Source organism: Paramormyrops kingsleyae, chromosome 14 (genome assembly GCF_048594095.1).
Source record: "Paramormyrops kingsleyae isolate MSU_618 chromosome 14, PKINGS_0.4, whole genome shotgun sequence".
Taxonomy (NCBI): domain Eukaryota; kingdom Metazoa; phylum Chordata; class Actinopteri; order Osteoglossiformes; family Mormyridae; genus Paramormyrops; species Paramormyrops kingsleyae.
The window spans coordinates 13,997,746-14,018,673 of NC_132810.1; the positions used below are offsets into that span (position 1 = coordinate 13,997,746).

The 20,928-nt window shown below is 50.8% G+C and overlaps 1 protein-coding gene across 1 annotated transcript; it reads right to left on the reverse strand.

Moving 5' to 3' along the window:
- Positions 1-16,868: 16,868 nt before the first annotated feature.
- marcksl1a (MARCKS-like 1a) lies at positions 16,869-19,061 on the reverse strand. Its single transcript, XM_072698959.1, has 2 exons — positions 18,833-19,061; positions 16,869-18,281 (listed from the first exon to the last, which is right to left on the reverse strand). The coding sequence occupies exons 1-2, from the start codon at positions 18,893-18,895 to the stop codon at positions 17,421-17,423; spliced, it is 924 nt and encodes a 307-aa protein (XP_072555060.1). The 5' UTR covers positions 18,896-19,061; the 3' UTR covers positions 16,869-17,420.
- Between the last annotated feature and the right edge of the window lie 1,867 nt (positions 19,062-20,928).

Below are 20,928 nucleotides of genomic sequence, written 5' to 3' on the forward strand. Positions count from 1 at the left end.
GAAAGACACCAAAGTGTGAAAATTGACGCGGGGGTGGGACTCTGCTCCACAAACCTAACAGGTGGGCGATCCCAGCGGGAAATCTGCATAAAGGGCAAGGTGGACATCTCTCTCTGTCCTGGTACACACACACACATACGCGTTTCCTGTACTGTGAATCTCCCAGCGGCTGTAGATTTACCAGCGAACACCAGAGAGCGCTACAGCGTTTTACAGGAGACAGTCGCAGACCGCTTACAGAGAAGCTCTCTGAGACTCTGGTATGTTCACTGTTTTGACCATCTTGTGGCATGTGTGGCGCCTTCTCATGAGCCTCTCCTGCGTTCTGTGGCCTGGTCCACCTCAGAGGTTAAGCGGGGGGGCTCCTGGTGACAGTCCTGACACCGATAACAGTCAAGCAGCGAGAAGTTAATCTCAAAGCAGGGCAGCGAGAGAGGTCAGTGTGCTGTCTGTCTGCTAATTCATACGCTAACTTGTTTGTTTTACAGTGGCTCTGTCCTCGCTACCCATCCCAGTATGCACTGCGGGCTTGATCCCACATCACTACAGATTTCTCGTCTTGAAGAGAGACTCGTGATATTATGACATTTTCTCCCTAAAACTCTCTTGAGTCCCACTGGTCTGTTTGGGTAACACAGGTGATGTATCGATTAGCTAATCCCCCTCCTCTTTTAGACCCTCCCCTGAAGCATACACTTGTTTACCCTGCGCTTGTCTCATCCTTGCTCTGCTGACAAGGCTTAATCACCCGTCCGAGTTGTTTGTTTTTACCAAAGGTGCATCGCTGCACCCCGGTGTTTCTGTGTAGTCCTTAAATCTGTCTATGCTAACTGTCACTTGCTAACAGTCCATCATTGCTGCGTTTGTACTTAAGCTGGCTCCATGTCAGCTGTGCGCCTGTGATGTATCACCTGCCGTATGCATCTCTGTGGACTAAAGCCTCTGCTAAATATAAAGCATTCAAGCTTTATGGGGTAAGCATGTCTCTTTCCTTTGTGAAACGAAATCCTGGAAGCCGGGGCCCATGTGAGCACGTACGTTTTCATGGTGAAATCTGAGCGTGTGAAGGTCAGGACTCGAGGCCCTCAAACCACGCTGACCGACACCTTATAGGGCAAGCCTTGCTAGCGGAAGAGTCCGGAAAGCTGAGGCCGGTTCATTCATTGACCATAATAACTCAACGTGCCAGCCAATCACAGCCCCTATGTTGTTGTGTTAAGCAGTTGTATTGTGGTTTGTGGTTTGTGTTGTGGTTTACAGCAGGTCGCCTTGGTGCTGCTTTTTCTGTACTGGAAAGAGCCAGACGTCATGCATGATATTCGCCCTCTAGTGACTAATCTCAGGATTGCGGGGAGTGCCATTATTTTTAGCAAATGCGGTGCTCAGATTTTGCATGTTGGGCAGAATTGGGGGCAGAGAGTTTGATAGACTTAAGTGTTTTAGCCTCTCAGGGTCACTCCAGCGGGCACCTTAGCCTCCCTGCTGGACTCGGAGTCGACCGCGACCTGGTTGATTTCCGCGGTTGGCTTTCCCTCTGTGGTGCACCTGTGTCTGTCAAGCACAGCGGTGACCCCTAAGCATGTCTCCCCCTGGAGGTGAGTGAATATCTCCGCGTCCCCCAGCACATGGTGAGGAGCGCCGCCCCCCCCCCCCCCTGCACAGCTCAATGACAGATGGGACAAGGCTTTCGTGAACCGGCGGTTCAGACCAGGCAGCCTTTCTGTCCAGAGGTCAGCTTGCAAAAGGTTGAGAACCCCTGGTCTAGATGACCAAGATTGCTGTCTAATAGTTCAGTTAACCATACCTGCAGACCTAGTAGAATTGCTCCCTGACAATTTCAAGATGGCTGTTAATGGTGAATGGGCAAATGCACAGCAGAGAGAGGCAGCATTATTAGCCATGATTGGCAGTCCACAGCCAAACTGGGGGAGAATTCTGGAGACTAAGCCAGAGAGAAGGGAAAATCCTGTGGCCTATGTGAATCGCTTATTTAAGTGTTACACAGGGTTATCGGGGCCCCACCCTGGAGCCAGGCCTGGGGGAGGGGCCCGTTGGCGAGCGTCTGGTGGCCGGGCCTTGGCCCGTGGGGCCCGGCCAGGCACAGCCCGAAAGAGGCACGCGGGACTGTCCCCAGGTGGGCCCACCACCCGCAGGGGGAATGTCAGGGGTTCGGTGCTATGTGGATCGGGTGGCGGCCCTGCCGGTCCGATCCCTGGCTCTCGGGACATGGAATGTGACCTCTCTGGTGGGGAAGGAGCCTGAGCTTGTGCATGAGGTTGAGAGGTATCGACTAGATATAGTCGGGCTCACCTCAACACATAGCTTGGGTTCTGGAACCAATCTCTTGGAGAGGGGCTGGACGCTCTTTTACTCTGGAGTTTCGGCGGGTGAGCGACGCCGGGCTGGGGTGGGGCTATTGGTGGCCCCACAGCTCTGTGAATTAACAACGGAGTTTACCCCGGTGAACGAGAGGGCTGTTTCCCTGTGCCTTCGGGTCGGGGATAGGTCTCTGACTGTTATCTGCGCTTATGCGCCGAATGTCAGTTCAGAGTACCCGGCCTTCTTGGATTCCCTTAGCGGTATGCTATTTGGCGTGCCGTGGGGGGATTCCATCGTTTTGCTGGGGGACTTCAACGCTCACGTGGGCAACGACAGTGTGACCTGGTAGGGCGTGATTGGGAGGAACGGCCTCCCTGATCTGAATCCGAGTGGTGTTCTGTTATTGGACTTCTGTGCAATGCATGGTTTGTCCATAACGAACACCATGTTTGAGCATAAGGGTGTCCATAAGTGGACATGGTACGAACATACCCGGGGCTACAGGTCGATGATCGATTTCATAATCGTATCATCTGATCTGCGGCCTTCCGTCTTGGACACTCGGGTAAAGAGAGGGGCAGAGCTGTCAACTGATCACCACCTGGTGATGAGTTGGCTCAGGTGGCGGGGGAGGAAGCCGGTCAGACCTGGTAGGCCCAAGCGCATAGTGAGGGTCTCTTGGGAACGTCTGGCAGAGGCTCCTGTTCGCTGGAACTTTAACTCGTGCCTCCGGCAGAATTCCAACTGCATGCCGGGGGAGGTTGGGGACATTGAGTCTGAATGGACACTGTTCCGGACCTCCATTGTGGAAGCGGCCGTACGGCGCTGTGGCTGCAGGGTGGTCGGTGCCAGTCGTGGCGGTAACCCCCGTACCCGATGGTGGACACCAGAGGTGAGGGGGGCCGTGAAGCTGAAGAAGGAGGCTTACCGGGAATTATTAGCCCGGGGGTCTCCGGAGGCAGCTGACGGGTACCGGTGGGCCAGGCGGAACGCAGCTCGGGCGGTCGCAGAAGCAAAAACCCGGGTGTGGGAGAAGTTCGGTGAGGCCATGGAAAGTGACTTTCGGTCGGCCTCAAAAAGGTTCTGGTAAACCATCCGGAGTATCAGGATACTATTTATAGTGGGGGGGGGGGGTGGTGCTGTTGACCTCACCTGGGGACATCACCCGGAGGTGGAAGGAATACTTTAAGGACCTCCTCAACCCTGCCTCGGATACATCTACGCACACTGCCTTTGAGACATCTGAGGGCACAGAGCCCGAGGGTGCTGGGGGGGGCTTGCCCATCACTGGGGCTGAGGTGGCCAGGGTGGTTAAAGACCTCCGTGGTGGTCGGGCCCCGGGGGTGGACGAGATCCGCCTGGAGTACCTGAAGGCTCTGGATGTTGTGGGGCTGTCATGGTTGACACGCCTTCTCAACAGTGCGTGGAGGTCAGGGATGGTGCAGCTGGATTGGCAGACTGGGGTGGTGGTTCCCTTATTTAAGTAAGTGGACCGGCGGCTGTGTTCCAACTACAGGGGGATCACACTTCTCAGCCTCCCTGGGAAAGTCTATTCCGGGGTACTGGAGAGGAGGGTGAGATCGATAGTCGAATCTCAGATTCAGGAGGAACAATGCGGTTGTTGTCCTGGCCGTGGAACACTGGACCAGCTTTATACCCTTGCAAGGGTACTGGAGGGGGCCTGGGAGTTTGCCTATCCAGTCTACATGTGTTTTGTGGACTTGGAAAAGGCTTACGACCGGGTTCCCTGAGGTGCTCTGTGGGGGGTGTTTCAGGAGTATGGGGTCCGGGGTCCGCTGTTGTGGGCGATTTGGTCCCTGTACGAACGGAGCAGAAGCTTGGTCCGCATTGCCGGTAATAAGTCGGACGTGTTCCCAGTGCGGGTTGGGCTCCGCCAGGGCTGCTCTTTGTCATCGGTCCTGTTTATAATATTTATGGACAGGATTTCTAGGCGCAGCCAGGGTGTTGAGGGTGTCCAGTTTGGTGGCCTCAGAATTGCCTCGCTGCTTTTTGCAGACGATGTCGTCCTGTTGGCTTCATCTGCTGGGGATCTCCAGCATGCATTGGGGCGGTTCGCAGCCGAGTGCGAAGCGGCAGGGATGAGGATTAGCACCTCCAAGTCCGAGACCATGGTTCTCAGCCGGAAACGGGATGACCCAGCATTCCTAGCATTGGTCATGCAGCAGTATGATCCAATAATAAATGATGCTGCAAGACTAATGTTGAATTTGAAACAAAAAGAAGGTAATTTGACCTTTGCCTACATCTGCAATCTCCTCGGTAGCTGGAACGAGTCTTAAGTCCCTTAAGAAAGGTGAAAAAGGTTTCAGCAGTAGCCACTAAGGAAGGTAGGCTTAAATCTGCTAGGAAAGATGCTTGTCACAATTGTGGTAAGATAGGTCATTTTAAGAAGGATTGTTGGTCAAAGGGTGGAGTTGCAGCAGGACACAGGCCAAGGGTACAGAGAGATGGGGAATCTAGATGGAAGAAGGAACCAACCCCATCAGTACCAGCAATGACTTATGAAGATATGAACAAATTATTACATGAAATCAAAGAAGTGGTAGCACATCAGCGTGCTACTCAGACTGATTCATGTATCAAATGCAAGGGGAATGCTTATTTGAAGTCACAGGGGTACCTGGCCTCTGTTAAAAAATCGGATGATGTGAAATCAGATGAATTTGCCAGACCCAGTGTTGAAATTACACTTAGGGGCTACTGTGACAAGTGGCTAGCAGACACGGGCCCTGCAGTCACTGACACACAGCAAAGCACTTCACAACTCATCCAAGATTGGGCAGAACATGACATGTTCTCAAAAAAATGTCCAGAGAATTCTAGAAGATGATTTTCTGTCTGAAAATCATACCATAGGAAATACCTACCAGGGGAACAAAAGACAATGGGATGATGATGTAAAACACAACATTGCCAAATTTACGAAAGGCGAACAAGTATTGGTCAAAAATTGCCTCCAGAAAGGGCTTTGGGATGCAAATTGGACAGGGCTACATGAAACCGTGGACACCTGTGGGGAGGGCAATCTGAAGCTTAGAATCAAAGAGCGGAATGGACCAGTAATGAAGTGGTTCCATGGTGACCAATACAGACTGATCCAGAATGTAAGATGTTAACCTGACATAAGAATGAATGCTGCACTTGATGTCTTTCAGGTTACATACTCCAAGTCTCACTGAAAACCACGGCACAACAGAAGAAATAATCAAGGGGGGCAGATGCATCGTAGGAAAAGCATATGTCCAGCGCAGGGATAGCAATGTAACCAGCCACATCAGTGCCATAAGTGGGATAACTTCCTCGGGACAATGCAAGGACTCTGCAGACCTCATGGGAGGAAGAAAACCACCTCGTACGTCAACCAAATTTGCATTAACACATATGGGGAACTACAAGTGTGACTGTAAAGCTTGGGTTGAGAATGGATCAGAAATGTTTGTGTCTTAGAATGTGCTATATTCTAGATATTTGTATAATCCCTGTTACCACCACATACAGCCATATTATTGTGCAATAGGATCTGAAGAACTTACACACATAATTGATTGATGCTATAAGCTGATTTTGTTGGGAATTGTGATTCAGAGGGAGAGTATTCTTGGGGATTTGGGAGGTATACATAGTTTGTAGAGATCTTTGTGTAAAAAAAATAATAATTTGACATAAGTAATCTATGTAACATGGGAGCATGGGATGACAGTACAGGATGGAATAACAATGTTAGCATAGAAAGGTTAGAGGGTTGCAAAATTGGTAGGAATGGTACCATGTATTCAGGTGATCTACCCAATGAACATTGGAGGCAAAAAATTGTACTATACCAAGAATAGGATTGACCTTTACTTAGACGACCCTTATGCAGAATTCCTCCAGCCTGAACCTTTGCCTTTTCAAGACCTGCAAGAGGTTGAGCAGCAACTGAAGGTTCAGCTGCTTTAAATGCATGAGCGTGAGAAGGAACTGACAGATCAGCTCCATAACTATATCAGTGGAATGTCGATGCTGAAGGAGAACTACCGGGACATGTACTGGGATGTACAGTTCAAAGCAGTTATCACTGCATGTGTCGTGGTACTGCTGCTGGGTGTGGACTTGATGGTCTATCTCAGATTCCTAAGGGAACAGCGGAGAAGGGACCTTGGATATGTGGAGAGGAAAGTGTGCATGACACAGAGTAGGGTGTAGGTTATGGAGACGGACAACCACACCGCTACGACCTCCCCTATCCGACCTCCCCTATCCGACCTCCCCTATCCGACCCTTGTGTGTCGACCACTGATCAGTGTGATGCTGGTACTGTGCTCTGGGTAAACCTTTCACTGCTCTTGCACTGAGGCTCAAGGTTTAAGGGGGGATTATGTAAGGAAAAGCAGTAAAGATGCCCCAATGTTCTTGGTTGATCATGTGAATACAGACAGTGTTAGCTATTAATGATCAAGGGGGAATGATCAAAGGGGAAGCCAGGGGGAGAATGGGGGTTCCAGTCGGCACCACTAGGGTGATGAGGAAGATGATTGAAATATGATCAGAAAGTCTCCACCCTGTCCTGCCCCATCCCTGCCCCAGGCTCCTCAAAGTCCAGGGGGGTCACTCTTTATATGTAAATTCCCTCACAACACCTACACACAGCACCTTGGCGGGGAGGGTCTTTTGGGGTATAAAGGGGGGTGAAGAACTGCCCTTAATTTGCCTTTCAGTACCCGGTGTATGTCTACACTGTATTACATTATATTATTTTTACTGTTCAATAAACCACCATTTTGCTGAAACTGCGGAGACTCTGCAAGTGGATTCCTTACACCCCTATGTTGTTGTGTTAAGCAGTTGTATTAATCTGTGTTGTGGTTTACAGCAGGTCGCCTTGGTGCTGCTTTTTCTGTACTGGAAAGAGCCAGACGTCATGCATGATATTCGCCCTCTAGTGACTAATCTCAGGATTGCGGGGAGTGCCTTTATTTTTAGCAAATGCGGTGCTCAGATTTTGCATGTTGGGCAGAATTGGGGGCAGAGAGTTTGATAGACTTAAGTGTTTTAGCCTCTCAGGGTCACTCCAGCGGGCACCTTAGCCTCCCTGCTGGACTCGGAGTCGACCGCGACCTGGTTGATTTCCGCGGTTGGCTTTCCCTCTGTGGCGCACCTGTGTCTGTCGAGCACAGCGGTGACCCCTAAGCATGTCTCCGCGTCCCCCAGCACATGGTGAGGAGCGCCACCCCCCCCCCCTGCACAGCTCAATGACAGATGGGACAAGGCTTTCGTGAACCGGCGGTTCAGACCAGGCAGCCTTTCTGTCCAGAGGTCCTGTGTGACAGTGATCCATCCCTTTGGGCAGCAACTTGTCAGGTGACCATGTCTCCTCCAATTAGTGCGCAGATGTTCACTGTGTACGGGGCTATTTCTGTCCTCAGATCCAGCCATATTCCTGCTTTTATCAAATGCCCAGCTTGATGCCTGCTTTCATAACTGAAGAATCGCCATCCCAATCACAGCCTGTAGTTCAGCATCGCTCATCCCGTTTGTGTCGGTTATGACAGACCATAAAGCTTTGTTTATGAGAAGGATGTGTCATTTTTAAGAGCTAATTTAGGTCTTCTGGTTTATCTTTGCGTGTTTGTGTTCCTACTGGGAATTACTTTGTTAAATCAGTGGATCTGTCTGAGTCCCAGGGATGCTGCATGTTTTCTGTGCGAATTGTTCTATCTTAGTGATAAATCAAAGTTTTTCTCTACATGTGATCTGAGTAGAAACCAGGATGGGGGAGAGGATGCCGTGAGCTAAGCACCATAAACAAACGTATCACGGCGTTGTGGTTCTGTCAGTCCCACCCCAGGAGATGCTGTGGACTCCTAGCATGTGCCATTGCCTCTGTCAGTCTGAGGATTCCTGTTTGAGCTGCAATCCCAGTAAGAAATGGCCAGGGCGTTATGGCTGTCATTCCTCCATGGCCACTGGGTTCGATACCATTAGGCGCCGGTTCACCTTCTGAGTCCCAGCGACCTTTTACTTGGCCGTGGTCCTGCTGGCTCCTCCGGCACCTTCCCTGCATCCAGCGGGCCGCTTTACGGGCCTTTGGCACATCCATCATCTAAATGTTAGAGTCTTAGAGGCAGACACACACACACACACACACACAGCAGGGAGGGGCTTAGAGGCAGACACACACACACACACACAGCAGGGAGGGGCTTAGAGGCAGACACACACACACACACAGCAGGGAGGGGCTTAGAGGCAGACACACACACACACACAGCAGGGAGGGGCTTAGAGGCAGACACACACACAGCAGGGAGGGGCTTAGAGGCAGACACACACACAGCAGGGAGGGGCTTAGAGGCAGACACACACACAGCAGGGAGGGGCTTAGAGGCAGACACACACACACAGCAGGGAGGGGCTTAGAGGCAGACACACACACAGCAGGGAGGGGCTTAGAGGCAGACACACACACAGCAGGGAGGGGCTTAGAGGCAGACACACACACACAGCAGGGAGGGGCTTAGAGGCAGACACACACAGCAGGGAGGGGCTTAGAGGCAGACACACACACAGCAGGGAGGGGCTTAGAGGCAGACACACACACAGCAGGGAGGGACTCAGTCCCCTCCCTGCCAGCCTAGGTTGTTTCCTGTCTTATAGGCTCTGCTACACCAGCACCCCCCCCAAACACAGGGAGAACACACAAACTCCACATACAGATTACTGGTGGAAACTTGAACGCTGGTCTCAGGGGTGGGAGGCAATAGCAGTTAGCACTAACCACTACACCACCATGCCACCCACACTGGGCTCATTTGAACTAAAAATATATCATGATAAATACCATCGTTAAAAGAAACAGGTAGCAACCATGCAATAAATTTCTTTTTTATATATATAGAGCCCTTTGTTCTTAACTTTTGTCACAAAATTTAAGGTTCACACATTTTCAGATCTTTACATGATGTTTAATTTGGTCAAAATTCTTGATTTTTTTTACCCAGAGAAAGAGGAAACCCCAAGATGATAAAGGCAGAGCCTGCAAACTCCACACATGGTGCCATGACAGGGACTTGAACCCTGGGCCTGGGAGTGTGAGGCAATGCTGCTAACCACTATCCTACCAAGCTGATTTTTTTCTATCAGTTATGCACCATTTCAGGTAAACTAGGAGACCAAGTTGTTGAGTATCTATACTGGCTTGTGTGGCTTACTGGGCTACTGTAAGTGTGTGTCGTGGTGGTGATGTGGTGAGCATTATTGTCTTCCACCCTGGGGGCCAAGGTTCAAGTCTCTGCTAAGGTTGTGTGTGTGTGTGTGTGTTCCCTGTGATGTAATGGGGTTTGTGCTGGCTGTTGAAACACTGTGTATAAATTTGGAAGTATGTTAAACTGAATTTTATGACAAAAGGCAATAACAACGAAAGTTCTTATCGCATGATATCCACCAGGATTTTTTAAGCCTAAAGTAGGAAAGCATGAGTGTCATCAGTCTACAGCGTGAGCTGTCTGTCTTCCTGTGGGGGGCATGGCCATGGGCTGTGGGGGTGGCCGAGGGCTGGTCTCCTTCACCCCTCCCTCTCTCCCTCCCAGTTCTGTGGCACTCAACCCTTTCTTTTAACCCATTTGCACCTCCCGTGTGATGTTCCTAGTGGCTTGTCTCGCCGCTAGGCCGCTCAGTCTTCCTCAGCCTGAGCTCTATTGGTGCATTCCATTTGCCCTCGGAGCTCGGATTCCGAGTCAGATTCCGAGTTTTGAAGCCGGAAGTGATGACATGCGCGCTCCCGTTTCTCGGAGATCCGAGAAATATCTCGGATAACGCAGAGGATCCCGAGTTCAGAATCCAAGATGGCTGCGCCCTTTATCAACAGAAGGGAAAGTTGTAGTCTTATCCTGTTTAAGCACTACTTCTCACTGCACACACTATACCGTCCAACTTATCTGTGGACGTGTTGCTACGGAGTGAAGCACCGCGCGTAATGTGTTATCAAGTGATATTGCTAACAATGACAATTAACCGGGCTAGAATTGGATTTCATGATTAGACGGATTATTTGTTGGATTTAAGGTAGTTCGGGCTAATTGTAAGTGAACGAAGATAAAGGCCATTTAAACTGAGGTACCTTAAATCCGACAAGTTGTCCAGCTAAGCAAAAAAATCTTCCTTTTTCATATGGGTCCATGGTATTCCTATTTCTGTAGTAAATGGAACGTATCCGACTTGGTTTTCCCGAGTTTTTAGCGGATGTGACGTAATATCGGAATCCGAAAATCGGATCCCGAGGCAAATAGAATGCAGCATATAACCAAGGTGAATGTGCTAAGGCCCACCAGCTGGTGTCGCTGTTCACACCTGCAGCTGTTCACAGTGACTTTATCATGTCTTCATGTAGGTGTGCAATCAAAGTTCCACCTTACAAATGTATTATGCGTATCACATACTGCCATTAAAAATGTTCTGTTGTCGTTAATTTAATGAAAGTACTAATTTCAAAGAGGTGCTATACAGACTTCACCAGCATGGGGGCGCTGTTGCCTCATATCTGCTGTGAGGCATTTTCATGTTCCTCCAGTGTTCCTCCTGACGGCCAGCAGGTAACTGTATACGAGTGTTTGGCGGGTGGCTGATGGAAGTGTCTGTACTGGCCTGTGTGGCTTAGTGGGCTAAGTGTCTGTACTTGTGATCAGAAGGTCATGGGTTCAAGCCTAGCCTTGGCCTGCCTGTGTGTATAGAGGAAAAGATGAGGATAAGGGTTGTGTATTATTATTGTAAGACTTTATTATATTTACTTATTATTATAAGTCCTTTCCTTAGTTATGCACTGGTGCCGTTTCAGCTAAAGTAGGAGACCGAGTTGTTGTGTGTCTGTACTGGCTTGTATGGCTTAGTGGGCTAAGTGTTTGTGCTTGGGATCAGAAGGTCATGAGTTCAAGCCCAGCCCGGCCTTGGCCTGCCTGGGTGTGGATGGCCTTTCCTCACCATTAGTTATGCACCGGTGTGGTTTCAGCTAAAGTAAAGGCTTAGTGGGCTAAGTGTCTGTGCTTGTGATCAGAAGGTCATGAGTTCAAGCCCAGCCCAGGTCTGCCTGGGTGTGGATGGCCTTTCCTCACCATTAGTTATGCACCGGTGCCATTTCAGCTAAAGTAGGAGACCGAGTTGTTGAGTATCTGTACTGGCTTGTGTGGCTTACTGGGCTAAGTGTCTGTGCTTGTATTCAGGGGGTCATGGGTTCAAGCCCATCCTTGGCCTACCTGTCCTTTATTTTGATTTCGCCTGGATGTCCTTTCCTCACCATTACTTATGCACCGGTGCTGTTTCAGCTAAAGTAGGAGACCGAGTTGTTGTGTGTCTGTACTGTCTTGTGTGGCTTAGTGGGGTAAGTGTCTGTGCTTGTGATCGGAAGGTCATGGGTTCAAGCCCGGCCTTGGCCTACCTGTCCTTTATTTTGATTTCGCCTGGATGTCCTTTCCTCACCATTACTTATGCACCGGTGCTGTTTCAGCTAAAGTAGGAGACCGAGTTGTTGTGTGTCTGTACTGTCTTGTGTGGCTTAGTGGGGTAAGTGTCTGTGCTTGTGATCAGAAGCCCGGCCTTGGCCTATCTGTCCCTTATTTTGATTTCGCCTGGATGTCCTTTCCTCACCGTTAGTTATGCACCGGTGCCGTTTCAGCTAAAGTAGGAGACTGAATTGTTGAGTATCTGTATTGGCTTGTGTGGCTTTGTGGGCTAAGAGTCTGTGCTTATGACCAGAAGGTCATGGGTTCAAGGCCATCCTTGGTCTACCTGTTGTGAAACTGAATTTTATGACAATGAAAGTTCTTATCGCATGATGTCTACCTGGATTTTTTAAGCCTAAAGCAGGAAAGCATGAGTGTCTTGGTGGTGCAGTGGTGCAGTGGTAGCACTCTGGCCTCACACGTTTGGGACCAGGGTTTGAGCCTTGGCCAAGGTGTTGTGCGGAGTTTGCATGTTCTTCCCAAGTCAGTGTGGGGTCCCCCCACAGTCTGAAAAACATGCCTGTGTGTGTGTGTGTGTGTGTGTGTGTGTGTGTGTGTGTGTGTGTGTGTGTGTGTGTGTGTGTGTGTGTGTGTGTGTGTGTGTGTGTGTGTGTGTGTGTGTGTGTGTGTCCCACCCCTCCCTCCCAGAGTGAGAGTGTGTGTGTGTGTGTGTCCCAGAGTGAGAGTGTGTGTGTGTGTCCCAGAGTGAGAGTGTGTGTGTGTGTGTGTCCCAGAGTGAGAGTGTGTGTGTGTGTGTGTGTCCCAGAGTGAGAGTGTGTGTGTCCCAGAGTGAGAGTGTGTGTGTCCCAGAGTGAGAGTGTGTGTGTCCCAGAGTGAGAGTGTGTGTGTGTGTGTGTGTGTGTGTCCCAGAGTGAGAGTGTGTGTGTCCCACCCCTCCCTCCCAGAGTGAGAGAGTGTGTGTGTGTGGTCTCACTCCCAGAGTGAGAGATGGAGGGTTAGGGGGTGGGGGAGAGAGTGAGGGGTGTGGGAGAGAGTGAGGGGTGAGGGGAAGGAAGGTGTCTACCCCCCCCCACCCAAAAAGAGAACCTTTTAAATCAGAACACTCCTCCCTCCCACACCACTCTCTCCTCCCTCCCACACCACTCTCTCCTCCCTCCCACACCACTCTCTCCTCCCTCCCACACCACTCTCTCCTCCCTCCCACACCACTCTCTCCTCCCTCCCACACCACTCTCTCCTCCCTCCCACACACACACACACACACACACACACACACACACACACACACACACACACACACACCACTCTCTCCTCCCTCCCACACACACACACACACACACACACACACCACTCTCTCCTCCCTCCCACACACACACCACTCTCTCCTCCCTCACACACACACACCACTCTCTCCTCCCTCCCACACACACCACTCTCTCCTTCCTCCCTCCCTCTCACACACCACTCTCTCCTCCCTCCCTCCCTCCCTCACATACACCACTCTCTCCTCCCTCCCTCTCACTCACCTCCCTCTCTCTCTCTGGGAGGGACCCACACACACACACACACACACACACACACACACACACACTCTCTGGGAGGGAGGGACACACACACACACACTTTCTCAGGGAGGGAGAGGTGGGATACATACACACACAGGGAGGGAGTGGTGGGACACACACACACACTTGGGCATGTTTTTCAGACTGTGGGGGGACCCCACACTGACTTGGGAAGAACATGCAAACTCCACACAGCACCCTGGACAAGGCTCAAACCCTGGTCCCAGGGGAGTGAGGCCAGAGTGCTACCACTGCACCACTGCACCACCAAGACACTCATGCTTTCCTACTTTAGGCTTAAAAAAATCCAGGTAGACATCATGCGATAAGAACTTTCATTATCATAAAATTCAGTTTCGCAACAGGTAGACCAAGGCTGGGCTTGAACCCATGACCTTCTGATCACAAGCACAATCACTTAGCTCACTAAGCCACACAAGCCAGTACAGGCACTCAGTAACTTAGTCTCCTACTTTAGCTGAAACGGCACCGGTGCATAACTAATGGTGAGGGAAGGACATCCAGGCGAAATCAAAATAAGGGACAAGCAGGCCAAGGCTGGGCTTGAACCCATGACCTTCTGATCACAAACACAGACACTTAGCCCACTAACCCACACAAGACAGTACAGACACTCAGCAACTCGGTCTCCTACTTTAGCTGAAACGGCACCTGTGCATAACTAATGGTGAGGAAAGGATGTCCAGGCAAAATCAAAATAAAGGACAGGCAGGCCAAGGCTGGGCTTGAATCCATGACCATCTGATCACAAACACAGACACTTAGCCCACTAAGCCACACAAGACAGTACAGACACTCAACAACTCGGTCTCCTACTTTAGCTGAAACGGTACCTGTGCATAACTAATGGTGAGGAAAGGATGTCCAGGCAAAATCAAAATAAAGGACAGGCAGGCCAAGGCTGGGCTTGAACCCATGACCTTCAAATCACAAGCACAGACACTTAGCCCACTAACCCACACAAGACAGTACAGACACTCAATAACTCAGTCTCCTACTTTAGCTGAAACGGCACCGGTGCATAACTAATGGTGAGGAAAGGACATCCAGGCTTATCTTTAAAAATAAAAAAGGGTGGGCGGTGGCTTGGTACTTTAAATTATAATAATAAGACATAACTCTTAAGTTCATCTTTTCCACTAAACCCAAAGGAAGGCCAAGCTTGGGCTTGAACCCATGACCTTCTGACCACAAACATAGACACTTAGCCCACTAAGCCACACAAGACAGTACAGACACTCAACAACTCGGTCTCCTACTTTAGCTGAAACGGCACCGGTGCATAACTAATGGTGAGGGAAGGACATCCAGGCGAAATCAAAATAAGGGACAAGCAGGCCAAGGCTGGGCTTGAACCCCTGACCTTCTGATCACAAACACAGACACTTAGCCCACTAAGCCACACAAGACAGTACAGACACTCAACAACTCGGTCTCCTACTTTAGCTGAAACGGCACCTGTGCATAACTAATGGTGAGGAAAGGATGTCCAGGCAAAATCAAAATAAAGGACAGGCAGGCCAAGGCTGGGCTTGAACCCATGACCTTCAAATCACAAGCACAGACACTTAGCCCACTAACCCACACAAGACAGTACAGACACTCAATAACTCAGTCTCCTACTTTAGCTGAAACGGCACCGGTGCATAACTAATGGTGAGGAAAGGACTTATCATAATAAATAAAAATAATATAGTCTTATAATAATAATAATACACAAGACTTATCCCCATCTCTTCCTCTAAACCCACAGGCAAGCCAAAGCTGGGCTTGAACCCATGACCTTCTGATCACAAGCACAGACACTTAGCCCACTAAGCCACACAGGCCAGTACAGACACTTCCATCAGCCACCCGCCAAACACTCGTATACAGTTACCTGCTGGCCGTCAGGAGGAACACTGGAGGAACATGAAAATGCCACACAGCAGATATGAGGCAACAGCGCCCCCATGCTGGTGAAGTCTGTATAGCACCTCTTTGAAATTAGTACTTTGATTAAATTAACGACAACAGAACATTTTTAATGGCAGTATGTGATTTTTTTTTGTTTCACGCATAATACATTTGTAAGGTGGAACTTTCATTGTACACCTACATGAAGACATGATAAAGTCACTGTGAACAGCTGCAGGTGTGAACAGCGACACCAGCTGGTGGGCCTTAGCACATTCACCTTGGTTATAGAGCTCAGGCTGGGTAAGACTGAGTGGCCCAGCGGCGAGACAAGCCACTAGGAACATCACACGGGGGGTGCAAATGGGTTAAAAGAAAGGGTGGGGTGCCGCAGAACTGGGAGGGAGAGAGGGAGGGGTGAAGGAGACCAGCCCTCGGCCACCCCCACAGCCCATGGCCATGCCCCCCACAGGAAGACAGACAGCTCACGCTGTAGACTGGACATCTGGGCCAGTATGCATAAAACTTCCTAAGAATAATCTTAAGAATGGTCGTACACTTTGACTTAAAAGTAAAAAAAAACTTAGCAAAAAGTAGAACCTAAGAGCATTGTATAAAGCTGCTAAAAGTAACTTTCAGCAAAGTCTAAGCCCAATTCCTAAATGCTGACGGAGCAAGTCGTGAAGTGTCATGAAATGAGGACTACAAATAAAATCCCGCCCCAAATACTGAGTTCAACCAATAGAGGAGCTGCACGGTGAATATATTAGTGACATTAAACCGTTAATGTACAGCTTTATGCAACACCTCCTTTCTGTGATCATACCTTTAATTGGTTGTACGAAAATCTACCTTGCACACCACCAATCAATTTCCACTAATAGACGCGCATGTTGTATAAATTATGGGTCAAACGCAAAACTCATAGCAAGACATTGGATTCTAAAAGAAAACCAAACTGGACGACAAACAAAACGGTTCTTGGTGCTTAAATGGAAGGAAGTAGTGTGAGGAAAGTTTGGCTCAGCTGTTACAAGAACGGACAAAAAAAGCTTAGGAGGCTATTGCAAGCTCCGTAGATGCTGCGTCATCTCGGACAAGGCGTTCAGCAGCGGAATGTGAAAAAAGGTGGTATAATGTTTTATCGACCTCGCGAAAGGAAATCACAGTTTATAAAGCAAGCATGCAAGCTACAGGTTTGTGTCATTACTTATATTGGTCTTATGACCCTCGCTATAATAGATGATGATGAAAATAATAATAATAATAATTATTATAATATTTTTCCAGTTGCCAAAAACGTAGCATCATTATCAGCTTCAGTTCAACTGTAAGTGCATTTTTAGGTGATGCACGACATTGTATCCGGTTCCTAATTAGGTTGGTAAGGCCTCGTCCACACGGACGTTCGAAACAAATGCCCTCTGATCGCCATATGCGTTTTTCCTGCGTTTTGTAGCTGCGTTCGATTGGCGTTTCACTGGCGTTTGCTTGACGCTGTTTAACACCAGCCTGACGCCCAATCTGTAGTTTCGTGTATTTACCTGTGGGGGCAGTAATTACGTAGTTTCTAATGTATATTTCGAAATTTAAACAAGATGACGAAATCACATTGTAAAGTTTTTTGCCGGCATTTATTACCACTCTGCATCATTACAGCAAACTCATTATTGGTGAAATGAAGCTGAAACCAGCAACATGAATATACAAACAAAACGCTGACGGAGGTTTACATTTCATAAATGGCATCTGCCTCAACAGACTCTCAACTTAGATGTGCTATCAATAAAGAAAGCAATGTTTGTAAAGAAATATTATGGCCAATATCTATAAAATGTTGCTTGGCACAAAGCACAAACCTCCTCAAAAGAGGGAATGCAGATTAAGATGTAAAAGTCAGCAAGATCTCACAGATCTGTCCATAAAACAGTCATTGCTGAAGTGGGGGTGTGCACAGCAGACTCAAACATGGCCAGCGGGAGGTGCGGGGGCCGGTTTGGGAAAGTCAGCACGTCATAATCCATACCACAGAGGGAGCGAGCTTGGAAGTTCCAAGATAGGGGTGCTACTGGTCCATCTGCACGCTGAAGAACCCGCCACGTGGAGTCTTTAGGACAGACACGCCTCGTTTACCCAGATACCCAATCTGATCGCCATGGACTGATCACTCCTCCTGCACCTCGCTAGACGTGGCAGCCTCGGTGGGGCTTGGCTCCGGCAAAGAGACCACCTGGGATGTGCCAGACCCCAGGGCGGGGTCTGCAGGGGTCTCAGACACTGGGGTGGGGTCTGCGGGGGCCTTGGGCCCTGGGGCCGGGTCTGCTGTGGTCTCGGACTCTGGGGTGGGGTCTGCGGGGGTCTCAGGCTCCAGGGTGGGGTCTGCTGTGGTCTCGGACTCTGGGGTGGGGTCTGCGGGGGTCTTGGGCCCCGGGGCCAGGTCTGTTGTGGTCTCAGACTCTGGGGTGGGGTCTGCGGGGGTCTTGGGCCCCGGGGTCGGGTCTGCTGTGGTCTCGGACTCTGGGGTGGGGTCTGCGGGGGTCTTGGGCCCCGGGGTCGGGTCTGCTGTGGTCTCGGACTCTGGGGTGGGGTCTGCGGGGGTCTTGGGCCCCGGGGTCGGGTCTGCTGTGGTCTCGGACTCTGGGGTGGGGTCTGCGGGGGCCTTGGGCCCTGGGGCCAGGTCTGCTGTGGTCTCGGACTCTGGGGTGGGGTCTGCGGGGGTCTTGGACTCTGGAGAGGAATCTGTGGGGGCCTCGTGCCCTGGGGCCACGTGCTCCTCCGATGCGGCAGTTGACTCTTTGCTCTTCTTGATCAGGGTGAACTTGAATGTGTTCTTCAAGGTAAACTTCTTCTTCTTCTTCTTTGAGGTGCCGCTGGCCTGGGGCTTCGCAGTGTCCCCCTCTGCAGATGGGGCCAGCTTGATGGCATCCCCAGGGGTCGCCGCCGCCTCCTCTGCAGGGCTGTCACCATTGGCGGCAGGGACTGGTTCAGCTGCGACATCACCATTGCTTTTCACATGACCGTTTTCCTATGGAGAAAAACAGTGCCTGTAAAAAATTTGAAAACTGAAAATGAAAACCTACCACCAACATCCTGTGCACTGTAATGTCCCACGTGGTAAGTAATCTGCCTAATCCGCACGGATAGGGGCTCCAAGACCCACGGTGGCCAGGAGCAACACCCGGTCGGATCACATCGCGGCGTCCGCGCGGTCACGCCTTGCGGTACCCGATTCGGCCAGCAGGCGGCAATCCGGTCCACGAAGCAGAAGCGATGAGCCCCACGAACAAAAGAATCACGTCCCACCGTCCCGGGTCCGGTTCGGGCACCGACCTGCCGCCGCCCGCCTCAAACCGTTTCCTCATGTCAAACCCGGGCGAAACCGTTGCCATCCTAATCGACCAACAGAGAACCGCGGTGACAGCACCGAGCCGCAGCACAGAGACCCGGTGGGTCCCGCTCCAGCGGACGAGCGGATATTCGTCAGGTGCCCCCCAAACAGCCCGACACGGTTCATGCAGCTCCGGATCCGCCTGGCTCCCCGTCCCGAGCCGCGCTGTCGGCGAGGCTCTTTCTCACCTGGCTGTTAGACTTGGTGGTCGCCGGCTCCGCGGCTCCGGCTTTGGACGGCTGCGTCCCCATGGCTCTTTGTTCAGGCACAGTTAGTGACAGCGGCCTGAGCCGAATTCCGGCCTCTCGCTTCTTTTGTTTCTGTCTTCTCACACTCCTTCCCTCTTTGTGGTCCGGACCACAAATAGCCTTCGCTTCTCCAGCGCACCACCGACTACAACAGCACGCTCAGGCGCTCGCGCCTCTAAAGCCGGATTGACTCCACCCGGGGGGGCGGAGCTCATTGCGGCCAATCAGCTGCCCCGCTGCGCTGCGCTGCGCTTGGCCGACGCCGGCCTCATAGTCCCGAGGAAAGGACTGCCTGGTTCGGACGTTCCCGCTGGCTGAACGTACTATACTGACACTGCCCCTATTGCGGATTTGCGGCTTTTTAAAATTTCATTAATTTAGTTTTTGTTCTTATTATAACATGAATGCCCATATGGGACCTTTTACCCAGTCAGGTTATAAGTGAAAAGTGGGATGGTAAATACAATAAACAAAAACGACATTTTAAAATTACGATTGACAATAGATCCATACAGCAGCAAGAACGTTGTGCACAGAAACATTCTCATGGCGCGTAATAGACAAGGCGCAAAGACAGTACGCATGGTGACAACAAAGTAAAGCAGTGCAAACACAGTGCACAAATAAGTAACATTAAAAATAAATAAATATTTAAAGGTATTAAATTTTGTGCACAGTGATTCTTACCGGTGGCAAAACTTGTTGACTGAGGGCTAGACTATGCGTTTGGGTGGCTTTGCCCACAGCCACGCCCCTGGCACACTGCCCCTGACACACTGCCCCTGGCACAGCTACAGCACGTTATGGGCACACTGGTGTCGGAGACAAGGGCTTCCCCCCTTAATGAGATAAGCGAGGCTGCCTGCAGAAATGTTGCCTTTGAACACTAAACAACCACGGCTGCTCTGCTGGGGTTCCGCTCTCTGGCAGGTTACCACCCTGCTCCTATCGCAGGGCTTCCTGCTGTAACCCAATGTGTGAGTCATATGCCACGCTGGCCTGCTGACATCTTGATCACTGCGGGCTGTCAGCGTCACCTGACCTGGGCTCCTGCACCACAGGCTTTCCCCCAAATTCACAGCATGGGAGGGGAATTCTGGAAAGCCATCACATGACTCCTGTCTGGCTTAAAATGTGTGACCCGCTTGGGATAGAGCGGGTCATGAAGTACGCGCTGCCTGACCTGCTCTACCTGCTCATGGTGGAAATTCTGGGAAGTGACTGGCATTCCCGTCAGTGAAAAAGACGTAGTGGAAACCCCCCCCCGGTCAAAACATGAGTGGGAAATCCCTGCAGGGTGACGAAGTCCTGGTTTGCGCTGTGGGGGCAGACAGGCTGTTTCTGCCTGTGTGTGCACGAGCAGAGTGTCAGTGTCAGGGGGTGTATAGTGTGAGAAATCCTGCTGCTGTGGCGATGCACACACACACACACACACACACGCCGTTTTACGCCCGTCCAAGTATCTGGTCTCATCGCAGACCCTGGAATGTCAAAGATGAGCAGGGAAACCAGCTCTCGGGTCTGCTGAGGTCTGAATGGATTTGCCCCATGGCGTATAAAAAAAACTGTCATGAAGGCAGAAGAATGCAGAAATGACCCCCCCCCCCCCCCCAACACTCATGCACCCTTCACTGTGGAATTTCTGAGGATCTCCTCCCTTTAGTGTGGGCGTCATACAGAAGCCCACAGTGTCTTGGCTCGCCAACACCCTGCCAGAGCTGCCCCCAGTTTGAGAGGACCCTCGTAAACAGGGTGTGTGTGTGAATGCACCCCCAGCAGGGGGGCAAGACCTCCCACCCCAATGGCTCTGCGGCCCCCAGGCCACACGGACTACGACAGGCGGGGGATTCCCGGTGGCCGGGGGGGTTGCACGCAGTCCATGCTGGAGGGGCTGCTTTCTGGCCAACAACACACAGACAGGCTACGGCAGAGTTTGGTCCTCAGTGCTTCCACTCATGTTTATCCACATATTCCTGAATCACAGGCAATATCATGATGCTGTAATAGCTCTGCTCCTCTGGGAAGGCCCTCCCATT